Source organism: Mangifera indica, chromosome 1 (assembly GCF_011075055.1).
Source record: "Mangifera indica cultivar Alphonso chromosome 1, CATAS_Mindica_2.1, whole genome shotgun sequence".
NCBI classification, from domain to species: Eukaryota; Viridiplantae; Streptophyta; class Magnoliopsida; order Sapindales; family Anacardiaceae; genus Mangifera; species Mangifera indica.
The window spans coordinates 25,119,254-25,132,893 of record NC_058137.1 but is presented as its reverse complement, the minus strand read 5'-3'; the positions used below and the strand labels follow the sequence as shown (position 1 = coordinate 25,132,893).

General features: G+C 32.3%; 2 protein-coding genes across 8 annotated transcripts; both read right to left on the bottom strand.

Annotated features, from left to right (window-relative positions):
* Positions 1 to 1,740: 1,740 nt before the first annotated feature.
* On the bottom strand, positions 1,741 to 6,279 carry LOC123227541 (protein GRAVITROPIC IN THE LIGHT 1). 5 transcript variants are annotated; one of them, XM_044652568.1, is made up of 5 exons: positions 6,086 to 6,279; positions 5,826 to 5,856; positions 5,563 to 5,699; positions 3,788 to 3,987; positions 1,741 to 3,646 (listed from the first exon to the last, which is right to left on the bottom strand). In XM_044652568.1, exon 5 carries the CDS (start codon positions 3,632 to 3,634, stop codon positions 2,237 to 2,239), a length of 1,398 nt encoding a protein of 465 aa, XP_044508503.1. In that variant the 5' UTR covers positions 3,635 to 3,646; positions 3,788 to 3,987; positions 5,563 to 5,699; positions 5,826 to 5,856; positions 6,086 to 6,279; the 3' UTR covers positions 1,741 to 2,236. The 5 variants fall into 5 exon arrangements, with proteins under 5 accessions (XP_044508503.1, XP_044508495.1, XP_044508511.1 ...); XM_044652560.1 differs by having other exon boundaries at positions 1,741 to 3,634; XM_044652576.1 differs by lacking the exon at positions 3,788 to 3,987.
* A 3,043-nt stretch (positions 6,280 to 9,322) lies between these two features.
* Positions 9,323 to 13,584, bottom strand: LOC123223891 (protein transport protein Sec61 subunit alpha-like). Of its 3 annotated transcripts, none has more exons than XM_044647363.1 (7): positions 13,457 to 13,584; positions 12,145 to 12,518; positions 11,541 to 11,768; positions 11,005 to 11,359; positions 10,792 to 10,916; positions 10,515 to 10,650; positions 9,323 to 9,901 (listed from the first exon to the last, which is right to left on the bottom strand). In XM_044647363.1, exons 2-7 carry the CDS (start codon positions 12,486 to 12,488, stop codon positions 9,662 to 9,664), a joined length of 1,428 nt encoding a protein of 475 aa, XP_044503298.1. In that variant the 5' UTR covers positions 12,489 to 12,518; positions 13,457 to 13,584; the 3' UTR covers positions 9,323 to 9,661. The 3 variants fall into 3 exon arrangements, with proteins under 3 accessions (XP_044503298.1, XP_044503290.1, XP_044503306.1); XM_044647355.1 differs by having other exon boundaries at positions 13,428 to 13,552; XM_044647371.1 differs by having other exon boundaries at positions 12,145 to 12,520; positions 13,460 to 13,476.
* Positions 13,585 to 13,640: the final 56 nt, after the last annotated feature.

The following is a 13,640-nucleotide window of genomic DNA, read 5'->3' as shown; positions in this document are numbered from 1 at the left end:
ACATCCTTTAATTACATTAATACACACCAATAAATATAAGTTTGTATTAAAAAAAAAGTTAGCATAATATTATCATTATTCTTAGAATAATATATACTTACTAACTTTTTTTTATTAATTTATCTATACAAATTAATGTATTTTACCAAATGAGATGTGTTATCAAGTATACGCTAATATTTTTCAAAATAATATTATATATATATATATATATATATATATATATATATATATATATATATATATATAAATAATTTTATTAATTTATCTATTTAATTTAATGTGGAAACATGGGTTGTGTGATTTTGACGGGAAAAAAATAAACAATCGTATCATCTAATCGTATATTATTACTTTAGTTTGTATAAATATGTTAATAAGATTTGTATATACATATAATTTTTTATTTCATCTTATCATTTTCATAATTAATCAGTAACTACTCTATACCGTCTACAATAATCTTCACCTGCCAGGCTTTTGTGGGGAGCTGGTTAGAATAATGGTCTTTTAAAATAGATACAGATAATTGGTCCAGTAGTGAATTAAAGCCCAATGAATAGGCCCATAAAAGGTTTTCTAATGTTTCATTTATCTCTCATTGCTACCTGAAAGAAAGGAAGTTATTTATAATTTTATGTCACTACATAAAGGGTTTATATTAATTTCATTTGGAAGATGAATTAAACCACAACACAACCATTAGTTTTTATCTAAATTGAAGGTTAATTTATTTTTTTAATACTTACGTTATAATGTTTTATTTATATCATATTATTCTTTTTTTAATATATATATATATTCTTTAAGAATGAGATTAGGGTTTAGTTTAAGATTAACTTAAGACCATTAATAAGACTATACATACGTACTCTTATTAAAAACATAAATAGTTATATATTTAATGTATATTATCAAACGATTAGATAATTTTAAATTAATAATAAAGTAACATTCGATTATATGATAACATATAATATGTGTATTTAAAAGCATGTTGTTGTAACAACATATATACATTGTGGTAAATGACCAACATATCCATTGATCCTTAATGTTTGGAATTTAGAAAGGTTAGAACGTTACAAGTTTTAAAAAATAGATTCGCAAACTTCATTCACTAAAATGAAGGTGGGAAAATGTAAGTTCATCACTCATCGAAAGATTTGTTATTGCAATCCCAAGAAGACGTGTTGAAATTTTGGCTTCACATCACAAGCCTCTCCATGACCGACCGAATTAAATAAAGCCGGTGCCACTTTGGGACCCAAACTGCTTTAATAATGTCAAACTTCTGCAATTGCATGCACGTTTATGTCCATATTTTCTTCCATCAGCCTCAAATGGCCCTCTCCCGGAAGACCACAGAGGGAGCCAAAATATGCAAATAATAATAATAAATAAAAATATCATATCTAACAGATGAAATTTACAAATCTATGATTTGTTCTTTTATAAAAGGAGACAACGTCATCTAAATCTAGTCCACAAATTGGGATATTAACCCAAATATATATTTTTTGCTTTTATATACATATACGCCCAATTTTATTTTTATTATATAAATGTAATTATTTTTTAATTTAATTTTATCCCAGTTAGGTTGTCCGGGACTATTTTAATTAATATTCCCAAACCCCCCAAAAAAGGAAAAAGAGAGGTTGAGAGGCCTCTTTCTGGCAATACATGGCAAAGCATCCAAAGAAAGCATATATTACACAAAAATTATAATACATAAAATAATTGAAATTCCCACCTAGGATATATAAATATTAAATAAATCAATATGTACATTACAAACATCAATACAATTATAAAGTAATGATGCAAAACAGCTAACATCCCTCTGTCATTGGCCTAATATCAACAAAATTTTGGCAGGAAGTCCCATTACATCATATAAGCTAAAATGACTCATTCAGTCTACGCGGTTTTCTTTTCAAATTGGCCACATAGATAAAGGACAAAATCCATCTTAGAGTCCCCACAACACACTAATCGACCAGGCAACCCATTTGTCTGATCTTTACTTTTTGAAAGAAAAATCAGAACTTTGAGAAAATCTTGGATGCCGACGGTGCAACGTATCCGACCAATGAGGATGCATTATATGTCATTTTTGCTCATGCGTTGCTGACTCATTCGATGGATACATGTGCATTGCCCACATCCAAGTTTTTTCCCAGGAGGATGGCCTTCCAGTCAATCAATGTTTTAGGATGTGGTCCAATCGTGATTAGTGGTTGTGATTAGTTTGAAATTGGGAGAGATAAACCTGGCACTGTAGAACAGTTTTACCGATCCTAAAGCCTGGAACAACTGTGAAAGCGACTCGAGGGTCGGATTCTTGTGTGTTGTTTGATGGAAGGAAGGCTTCATCATCTAAGCTTTCCATGTAGACTTCCGAGAATCGAGTCCCTTTGTTTACTTGAAAGATTGAGGCCTCAGGCTGAAATGAAAAGGCCAAGCAGTGTAGAAGCCAAACACGTTTTGCCATTTCTGCAAATGAGGCAAAGAATCCGGTATCTGGAAATTCACCAGAATTCACAAGGTTCCTGTGGTTAAGATTGCCAAAAAATGATGATTCCATTTTCGGGTGAATCACTTGCAAGTACTTGACCCGGCAAAATTTTCCAAAGGATGATTTAGACTTCCTTGAGAGATAATCTTTTGCCTTCACAGACTTTAGTTCTGTGAATCTCTCAAAGAACAGCTGTTGCTGTTGTTGTTTCTTTCTCTCTGGCAACGGCTCCTTTGCTGGGGAGTAATTGGGGTAATGAAAAGCATTGAACATTTCCCTGCAAACGAAGGATTCAAATGCAAAACATTTGTGATCAGCTTTATAATAAACCGCATTTGGTTGAATTGAATTGGCTGCAGCATCAATATCCCATCCGGCAGTTTTCATCTCATCAATCATTAACCTGACGAAGCCTCTGATAGATTTCACAGCATGCCGAAGAACTGCATTGAAATGACTAGGACTTAACCCTGAGAAGTGCAGATGATCAAGCATAGATAACTGGCCACTTGAATATAATCTCTTCTCTGTTAACTTGTTTTGTTTATTGATTTCCTCTAACTTCTCTCTAAGAAATATGATTTCAGAGTCCTTGAGCCTCAGCTGAGATTCTAACTTCTTCCTCATGATTTCATAAGTCTTTAGAAGACTATTCAACTCCTGAATTTCAGCAGAAACCAACGTTTTCTCTGGGGAAAAATCAAACTGTTTCTTAAAGTAACACTGCTTAAATTCAGACAAATTCTTCAACTCTTTAACTACCAAACAATCAGCAGATTGAATACCCTCGGCATCATATGGAGACTGCGCGTATTGCAATTGACTATACGCAGCTTTAACTGATGAAATGGTTGCAAAAATTTTTGCAAGAAGAGCTTCAATGACCACTTTGTTTTCATCATCTTTATCATCCTTGTCAAATAACTGAGACCAACTACCTTTACTTTTAACAGGCTTCTGATCATCTTTGACCACCTTCTCCTGAGGCTTAACTTTCTTAACTCCATCAACCGGAGCAACCCCAGATACAGCTCGAATATGAAGAACTTTAGCAAACGTACGTGCCAATTTACTCTTGGCTGGAGTCATGGCTGAAGGTTTCACAGATTCCATCTGCAGAAGAAACTACAGATTGTGATGCTATTGAAAATTCTAAGACATCCCAAATTTAAAAAGGAAAAAAAACAAAGATAATAAAGATGGGGTTATGATGATTATTATGAGCGTGTAGAAGGAATGAAAGAAAAAAGCTAGCAAACGATATACTTTAACACTTAGACCGAGGCCATGGACACTAAAGCACCATTAGAATATCTTTTCGTTTTGGGTTCCACAAGCTTTTTATACTCTACAACTTGCTTTCTCTCAATGACTGAAAAGAGTCAAGCTTTAACGCGGCAAAGAGAAAAAAATTAACAGAAGAAGAATAATGACATCCAAATCAATAAGCAGGAGCTAGCTGGAGCCTGCAAAGATTAATACAAGAAAAATGTTTAATTAATGCTTCACAGTAAATCGAGGCAAGTAAAGACTAGCGCTAGATGTTGTATTTATGTGACAAGAATCAAGTGGGGAGAAAGTATTCGAGCAGATTAAAAATTCTTCTCAATAATGTAATATTTCAAGCTTGGACTATTCTTTCTTTCATATTTGTTGTCTTATTATTATTTTTGTGTCAAAATATTCCTACCATTCAATATCTCAATTCTATGGCCACCATAGACGAACTTTTAATAATAGAAATTAGATGGAATTTTGCCAGCAAGGAGAGACATGGAATTATATTATATTAAATCTAATTTGCCACATTTAGCTAACTAAATGAAACGCACATATTAAATGAGGTTATGATATAAATATAGATTTTATTACTCTCAATATAAATTATGCATAGCATCGGAGTTTAAGTTATAGGTCTCTTTAATCATTTGTTCATCCATTCTTATTCATTTGTTGTTTTTTTCAGTATGGCAGGTGCCTGGTACAATTATGGGTTCATTTTGAATTCAAACAAAGTAATTTTTCTGACAGTAAAGGGTCCATTTGTTCCATTATTAACAGTGAATGCACGATGCTAATGCAGAAAATTCACACACAATATTATTAAAGCATCTGCCACTACCCTGTCATCAACAAGCATCCAAGAAAATTATCAAAATCCACCATAATAAAAGCCTCCTCCCTAGCTACCAAGTAGAATTTACACAAGGAGAATGGCCTAATAATAGTACTAAACAAAAGAATTTTATGTTACCAAACTGATCCTACAGTAATAACCAGAACAAAATAGAAACTTTGAATCTGGGTCAGAGTACAGTGAAAATATATAATTTGATCATTTACTACATATTAAATTCATAGCAAAATCACGTGGCTCCAATGAGTACTCCCCAGAGGGATAGATTTTCTTTTTCCTGATGGACTTGATGACTCAACACCATTATAAACTTGTCCTTTTCCTCAGCGCATTCATTCATCAAAACTCATCTTGGGAGACTACACATTTCATATATCCGTTGGATGTCTAAGACTTCTGAAATTAAATTTTTAGAGATGCGAGCCTTTCTATTTTTTATTACATCATTGTTATCAACGGGCAGAAATCTCAGCCTTTTTGTTCTTCCAAAAAGATGAATATTACATTAAGTTACTTTACTCTCATTATTTCCTTTTACATATATTCATAGCAACTCCATTACTATTAAAATAACTAATATTTTACTAGTCATTTTAATCTAATTGCTAGGAAGATATTACCCAAAACATAAAAAATAAAAATATCACACCCCTGTTTCCACGCCATTAGATTGACTACTTTTGGCTTTTAGGCAATCCAATGGCTGATAAGGTGGTGAAACATTACCACACTAGTCCAACAATAAACCCAGCCGGTAATATTAAATATATTGTCATTTCATTTTAACAATTTCTAAGTTATTAATCTCACGATATTACTGCTAACAAAATAACGTTGGAAACAAGAGAAAGATCATAGAAATTCACATTTTAAATACAAAATAGAGCTGAGAATTAGTGCACACCTTTGACAATCAGAGGAAGAAGTTTGAACTTGTCAACACTCCATGTTTAGCGTAGATCTCAAGAAAACGCAAGGACAAAAACACCACAGCGAACGACTGACAATTCAGTAGCAACTTCTATTTCTCTTCTCTACCACCTGCAAATCAAATCAAAACCAAAACTAATAAAACATCAAAAACAACACCAAACTCAAAATTAAAAAATTAAACACCAGAAACAACGAAGAAACTAAAAACAAAAAATAAGATTCAGAATTACGAACCACATAAGACTCAGAAACTCTGGCCTAATCCCTAAAACAGACAACATAAAATACATGAAAATTTAATAATATATGATTCCCGTTTCCAAATCTTTAACAACTCAACAACCGACAACGAACCTTCGTTATTTAAAAAACAGTTCATTAAAAAAAAACAAAACAGAAAAACAGCTCAATATGGAAATATAATAGCAAGAACAAAGATACAGCTGAGAAATAACTAAAACCAAAAACTATATCAGGAAGTTTCCATAGCTTACCATACAAAAAACCTTCACCTTCCTTCTATAATCTCAAAACAAACCAATTATTTAAGACGATTTTCAATTTTCTAATTTCCGATCAAAATTGGTACGAAAGCACAGGCTGCTGAAATGAAATGGTTTTTTATTTTTTTAATTTGGAAGATGACGAAGAAAGAACGAAAATGACGATAAAGGACACAATCTGTAAATGGTAGCAGCAGGACGTCAAATATAAAAATTTATGTTGGGTCGTTTTCGATTAAACTATTATTCCGTTTGTACCCTTAATCTTTTAAAGGATTTACACGTTCGTTGTCCGGTGGGACAGTGGTACAAGAAGAGGCGGGGAAGGGTAGTTCGGGTATGCGGGATGAAATCTGAGGCTTGTTGCAGGTCTGTTGGTTAGAAAATGGAGGGTTGAGATTTGTCAGAAAAGAGATAGATTGTGTGAAAGGAGCGAGACGAGAGATGTAATTGTCGGACACGTGAGTCGTAGTGGGCACCGGATCGCTGATTCTTCGGGTACCGAGACATCCAGCTGGCATCTTCTAGTTCACATTCTTCTGATTTTTAGCTCTGTAAGAATCTTTAATCAAATACTGATTTTATTTATTTATTTATTTATTTTCGATTTAACCAAAAAAAATTGTATCATTAAAAACAAACGCTTAAATCTTGGACTTATTTGATTTTTTTTTTTTTCAAAATCTTTTCTTTTTAATAAAACCTTATGTGAGCGGATTCTCTCGTTACGGCTGAACTTACCACACTTGGTTAGTAAAAATTTATTAAAAGTTTAATTTTAATATATTTTGATAAATCTCAAACCCATGTCATCTTATTTGGGAATTTTTATCATTTGATTTGGAAATAAAATATTATTATAATAATAAATTTTATAAAAATTATTATTATTAATAATAAATATAAATAACTATTATATTTTATTAAAAATAATAAAAATATTAAAGTATTATTTGATTAAAATATTATTAGTATAATTATTTTAAAATATTTTTATATTAATTAAAAATAAAGATATTTTTATCTTAAAAGTTAATAAATAATGATAAATTGTGATATTATCGATATTTATTTATTTAAGATAGAGATGATAATCAAATTATTTTTTAGTATTATACTATTTTATAACCTAAATAAATAAAATAATATTAATAATATAAAAAACAATGAAGTAAATTTTAAGGAAGTAAGAAAAATCAAAATAATTGACTTGGCATACAGCAAGAAATGTCAAATGGGTTTAAGATATATAATATAATTATAATTCCCTATGAAAAGGAAACAACAAAGCAACCTTTCAATTCAACTGGGGGCCCTAGAAATCTTGAATAATGCAGGATTTAATGTTTATTATATGAATATGATTCATGGAGGGCCCTAGAAATTTAAGCCAAACATGTTTAATTAATTATCACAAGCAAATTATGTTAATAATTTGCTTAATTGTCATTTTCTCTCACACTCAATCAAATATTGAAATACTCCATTGAAAATGACATGAAAACCAATGAGGAAAATACAAGATTTAATGTTCTAATTTAATATTTTATGATAATATTTGACTAAGCAATATTTGCCCCGAAGTCAAAGTTGATGGCGCTATTTTAACATAAAGTTTCCTATTTGAAGGCTTCCAAAATATACAGATAATATATTATTATATAATAAGATTATTTTAAATTAAAAATAAAAATATCTAATTATATGTTAATAATTTATTTATATACTTAAATTATATATAAAAATATATATGTATAGTATTATTTTTTAAATTTTTATAAGTAAAATAATTATAGAATTTTATAATGAAAATGGGTCAATTGTTAAACTTATCAAGGAGATGGTTCCTCACCTTTCAATGAATTTTTAAATTTAACTTAAAAAGTTAAAATAATTATAGATTTTTTAATGAATCTCTTTAATTTTTTTTAGAAAGAGTATTTTACCTTTTTATTTAAATCATAAAATTATTATTAATATTTAATATAAATATCAATTATTAAAAATTTATTATTAAACTCTTAAAAATATTAATATTTTAATAAATAGAAAAATATTATATTTTAATCTATTTTTTAGAATGTATCATTTTTTAAACTATTGAAAAATATATTAACATTTTAAAAATACTTTAAAACTTTTTGAATTTATAAAAAACCTTTGAATTTTTTTTAATATCCCTAATATTTGTAAAACTTATAATATATCCCTTAAATTTTTTTAAAAGAAAAAATATAAAAAATAAAGAAAAAAATATTTTATGCAAAATAATCACCTTTCCTTTTTAATGAGATTCACTGTTAAAATAACCGATGACTGGGTGGAAAATATTCTTTTGGCCTATTATTCAATTTAAAAAAAAAAACATTCTAAATATTTCAATTCAATAAAAAATTGATAAAAATAATTAGATTCAGTCAGTTTTTGCTTTATCTTTTTAAACACATCTTTTAACTTCACTTGTCACAGGCCCTTCTTCTCAAAAGGATGTCCAGCCATGTTAGCTATTTGAAAAGTTGAGGGCGAAGATGAAGATGGGGGCAGAGAATTTCAAAAGCAAAATGAGATACATGTATTACTTACAATGTCAAAGCTTTCTTGTTGGTAGTGAATATGATGATAATAGGGTCAACTCTCTGTAAGCAACTTTTCAGGGCCTCTTAAGGCCATTTGTTGAAGTAGAAGACAGCCATGGCCTCTGTCGCCTCTAAATAATAAAATAAACTTCCAACTGTTAATCAATTAGCAACAGAAATTACCAGCCTTTCTATTTCTTTCGTTCTTTCTTTCTTTCAATGGCTAGGTGAGTGGCCACCAATGTCCCATCACACCAGGGCATCCTATGAATATCATCATTCTAACACTTTGTCTCTACAAGTCTCTGCATTAAAAAAGCCAGGCTCATGTAATGATTCGTCTCCCTTTCTTTACATTCTCTGAATTTTTATATCATAAACCACAGCAACAATCTAACAAATTGTCATTTAGATGATCATTACCGGAAGACTCTTGATTCAAACAAAAGGTCAACAATTTCATCATGGCATTAAATATTTGTTCAATGACTAAAACTTTGATTCAAATATTGGCCTTGTTTTGGTGGGTAATGAACCAATAGCCAGAAATTGACCCAAGCTTGAAATCAAGAAAAATGCTACACAACCTGGCTGCAAATTGATTTATTTCCAATTGCTAATGACAAAAGGTTGAATAAATGAAGGTGACATGGGTTTGAAATTTTACTTAAATAAACAGTAACTAAAAACTCTAATCTGTTTTCTTGAATGTCTGTTTACAAGCTTCACCCAGTATTGTTCAAAAGAAGTAAGATTCCCAGGATCTAACGGAGTTACACTCAAGTAGATCCAATGATCCAGAAGGGAAGTCAGAAATAAAAAACAAAAACAAGCATTACATTTTCAAGAGATGCATGCAGATTGTAATTCCTCACCAACTAGGGCTAAATTCTAACTTGAACCTCTGTGTTAAAAGGGGCCTACATACATCTTCAGCTCTATCAAAAAATTACTGCTCACGGGCACTAGTTACTCATAACACACCATAGCCTTAAAAACCAAAGAAGCCAAGCTCACTGGCTCTTTCCTTCTCAAACGTCTCGAAATACTGATAAATGATAGTCACCGCAAGCAGAATTCCAGTCCCTGAACCAATAGCCCCCATGAAATCTGCCAACACGGTCAGTGCTCCGATACACATACCGCCAAATGCTGCGGCTGTGGGGATATAGCGGTTCAGCTCTTTCTGTAAGTTTGCCTCCCTATGTCCAGGCATAATCATTTGTTGTTCCTAAAAAAATGCAGCGAAAAGTTCAGCACGTAGTCTACACACAATATCAATAGAAAACTGATATATGATGATGTGCTTCATAGTCATGATGACTGAACAGACTGGTACTAAATTGAAGTATAGATTCCCTCTTTAAACTAAGCAGGTTTGACATTGCAGGTCCTATTAGAAAGTTCAGGTCCTAAGCAGCCAACTAGATGTAACAGCAAGGTCCATTCCAACACTGCAATGTAGGATGTATGTTTCAATAATCAATGACTTCACATCAAACTTGGATGATTACTATTCTTTACGCACTACATTAGGGTATATAATTGTCCACGTAAATGTGGGGCTTCATTCACAGGAGCAGAGGTAGGGGCACAAAAATTAGCTCGATGAGTTTTATTCAAGTTTAACTACATTTCAATTTTCAACTGAGTTTAGGTATTTAAAGGATGACATAGGTTATAAATGAGGTGGAGAATTAGGTCCAAGAAGTAAATGCTGAACTTCCTTGGTTCAGAGAATCAATTATGACATAGTAGAGGAGTGACCAATGGGGACACAGAAAAAAAGACAATTCATGAAACTTTCTTAAGATCCCTACAATCTTTAACACCAGTGACATTACCTTAAGTTGCTTGGCAACATCTTTAGCAGATGATCCAGAAACTTCAATCCATGTTTTTGAAAATAGTGCACAAGCTGACAACATAAACACAAGATAGAACAACGCATGGAAAGGATTGGCTGCCATATCAGCTAAGCTGCAAAATACAAGTAATTTCTCAATGGAGAGTTGATGGTATCACTAAACAGAGCACTAAGTCAAGTGAAAAATAGTTACAACTTAAAAAATGCAAATGCAAGCAATAGTAGGTAAGAAAATAAAATAACATTTTAATTACCTGGATGGTGCTGTTATATAATATGCAAGGCCACCCACAGGTACAAATTGGCCAGAGTATTCAGATTCCTTCCATGTACCCAAGAGATTCACAAGAAAGTTTCCACTGTATTTCCTATACAGCAACTGTATAGACACAAGTTGCCAGACTTAAAAAATTGAAATCAGAAAACTTTAACTTTAAGTTGTGCAAATGAACATTTTCCTCCAATACCTGGGAGATGAAGTACAGGTTGGAGACGAGTGCAGATTGCAAGATGATGGGCATGTTTGAGGTGTAGAACAATTTAATTGGATATGAACCCTGTTGTCCTCGGGCATTCTTTGACCGCACAGGCAAAACAACACGGAACCCTTGGAAGTAGATCACGATTAAGAAAATCAAGACTGTAGCAAGCAGGTTTGTCACATTAGGCAGATTCTGCCGGTAAAAGGCTTCGCGAAGAGCACGGACCTTGTCTGTTCTAGTTATCAAGAGATGGAATAAAGCTATAACAGCACCTTCAAATTCAGCTCCTCTTCCACTGTTAATGGTGGTAGGACTAAATGCTTTCCAAATGATATTTTCACTGCAAAGAAATGATAAAACCTACATGAGAACACAAGCATCTTTAATACATCATACCAAAGTAGAATCCATGAGACACACCTATGACATATTAACATCTACCTGAAGAACTAGAATTCTTAATTCCTAAAACCAGATCTAAATTTTCATTATGTAGTCCATTAAAAGCACTTAAAGCTCACCAGATATTGGTTGCTATGAAAAGGGAGATTCCAGAGCCCAGACCATAGCCCTTCTGGAGGAGTTCATCCAAACATATCACAATGATACCAGCAAAGCAGAGCTGAATGATAATAAGAATGGCGTTTCCTACTCCAAGTTGACCAACACTACCATACATCCCTGAGAGAACATAAGCAACTGCTTCACCAATTGCTATGAGAATACCCAACAACTTCTGTGCACCATTTCTGTAAGGAAGAAAAGAGTCATCATATCAGGGGAAAAAAAACGAAAGTTGCACAAACATGTGACAAGTGCAAGTAAAGCCAAAGAACTTTTCAAGCATGAATTAAGTACAGCCTGCATTACAACTGATTAAACCCAACTGTAAATAATAAAAAGTCTTATGCTTTTAAGTGACAAAGAACTAACAAATAAAACAAGCTGCAATAAGAATCTCATTGGACCAGTTTAAAATAAGTAATAAATGCAATCAACATGTAAAACAAAAGCAGTGAATTAATACAGAAACAACCAACTGATCTCCTAATGCAAACAAAATTATAAATTACTATTACTAAGAAAAATCACCAATTTTAAATAATCTCACTAAAGAATACTTACAGGAGGGCACGATCTTCGCGTACATTATTGTCAACTTCAATAATCTTTGATCCAGCAAGAAGTTGCATCACAAGTCCAGATGTCACAATTGGGGTAATTCCAAGTTCCATGACAGTACCACGATTTGAAGCAAGGATAACACGCATCCAATAGAATGGATCTGCACCAGTTGTTGAGTGTATGCCATAGAGTGGGAGCTGACTGCATACCAAGAAAATGAAAAGAGAAATCACAGTGTATATCACCTTCTCTCTGAATGGAACTTTCCTGTCGGCACTCTGAACTTCAGGGAGAAAGGAAAGGAAAGGCCTGACAAGATGGAGCACCCTAAAACCACCTCCCATCTTACTTGGTTCAAACTAAATCAGCACTACCTGCATCACCATTTGAAAAGGGCACAGAAATCAATTAATGCATTAAGCCAACATTACCTGCTTACAACTCTCATGCTTAACAAGAAAACTACCATTATAATGCTTGAATCAAACATTTCTTGGAAACAATGACAAGCTCAATGAATTATTTAAAATCTCTGATAAAGATAAATCCATAAGGCATATGCCGAATAATGTTGTATGATTCTTAACTTCAAAAGCAGAAATCTATAATCATTATTTTAATACTATAAACGAAAACTACTTTCCTTTACATAAATCTAAAAAACCACATTCAGGGATATCAAAATTTAAAGAATACATACATGTGTTCATAAATACAAGTTATTCCTAACTTCAAGACCTCAAATTCCTTCCCAGTTGCTAAAATCTTATCCGTTCCCATTCAAACAGGATAAAAAAGAGGAGTCTTAGAGCAACCCTCCAATGAAATGTTTGTCTTCGTTTCTAATCTTTGCATTAAAGGCAAAGCAAGTTCATGCCAATGGCTAACATATGAACCCCAAATTATGCAAGCTAAGAATCTTAAATGCACCCATCTCAGGATCCCAAAAATAATCTCTAGTACGCTCAAACTAGATCAGTTTCAGACATTTATTCATCAATTATTAGTATCCGAATAACATCATGAAAAATTAAAGTACTATCCCTGTCCAATATACCGTTATACACAGACATGTAAAAGATCTACCAATAATACAATCAGATGATACAAAAACACTCGGTTTGGATGTCGAGAAAAAATCTGCAAAATCTCAACATCGATTTCATCTCAGATCCAGAAAACGAAACAACTACAATTTAACTTAGCTCTAAATTCAGATAAAATAATTAAAAACCCAGTAAATTTTCATTCGAAAATACAGATTCGTGAACAAGATGGATTACTGTAAATCGAAATTGAGAGGGTGCCGAACCGGAGGAATTTGTAGATCGAGGGACCGGAGAGCGTAATGAAGGATCTGAAAGAAACAAAGCAAAGCACGCTTGCGTTTAGTTTTATAGTGATGGCTTTGGGGACGCGACAGTGCCTCCAATGAAAAGTTGACACGCGTAAAAGAAACATGACATGGCTTTTCGAGGGTTAGCAGGCAGCCTTGA

Coding starts and splice junctions, on each gene's coding strand:
- LOC123227541 (XM_044652568.1), bottom strand. CDS start 3,634: ATGGAATCTGTGAAACCTTCAGCCATGACTCCAGCCAAGAGTAAATTG.
- LOC123223891 (XM_044647363.1), bottom strand. CDS start 12,488: ATGGGAGGTGGTTTTAGGGTGCTCCATCTTGTCAGGCCTTTCCTTTCC. Junction 11,769..12,144: donor CGCGAAGATCGTGCCCTCCT/GTAAGTATTCTT, acceptor TCTTCCTTACAG/AAATGGTGCACAGAAGTTGT. Junction 10,651..10,791: donor TATATAACAGCACCATCCAG/GTAATTAAAATG, acceptor TGTATTTTGCAG/CTTAGCTGATATGGCAGCCA.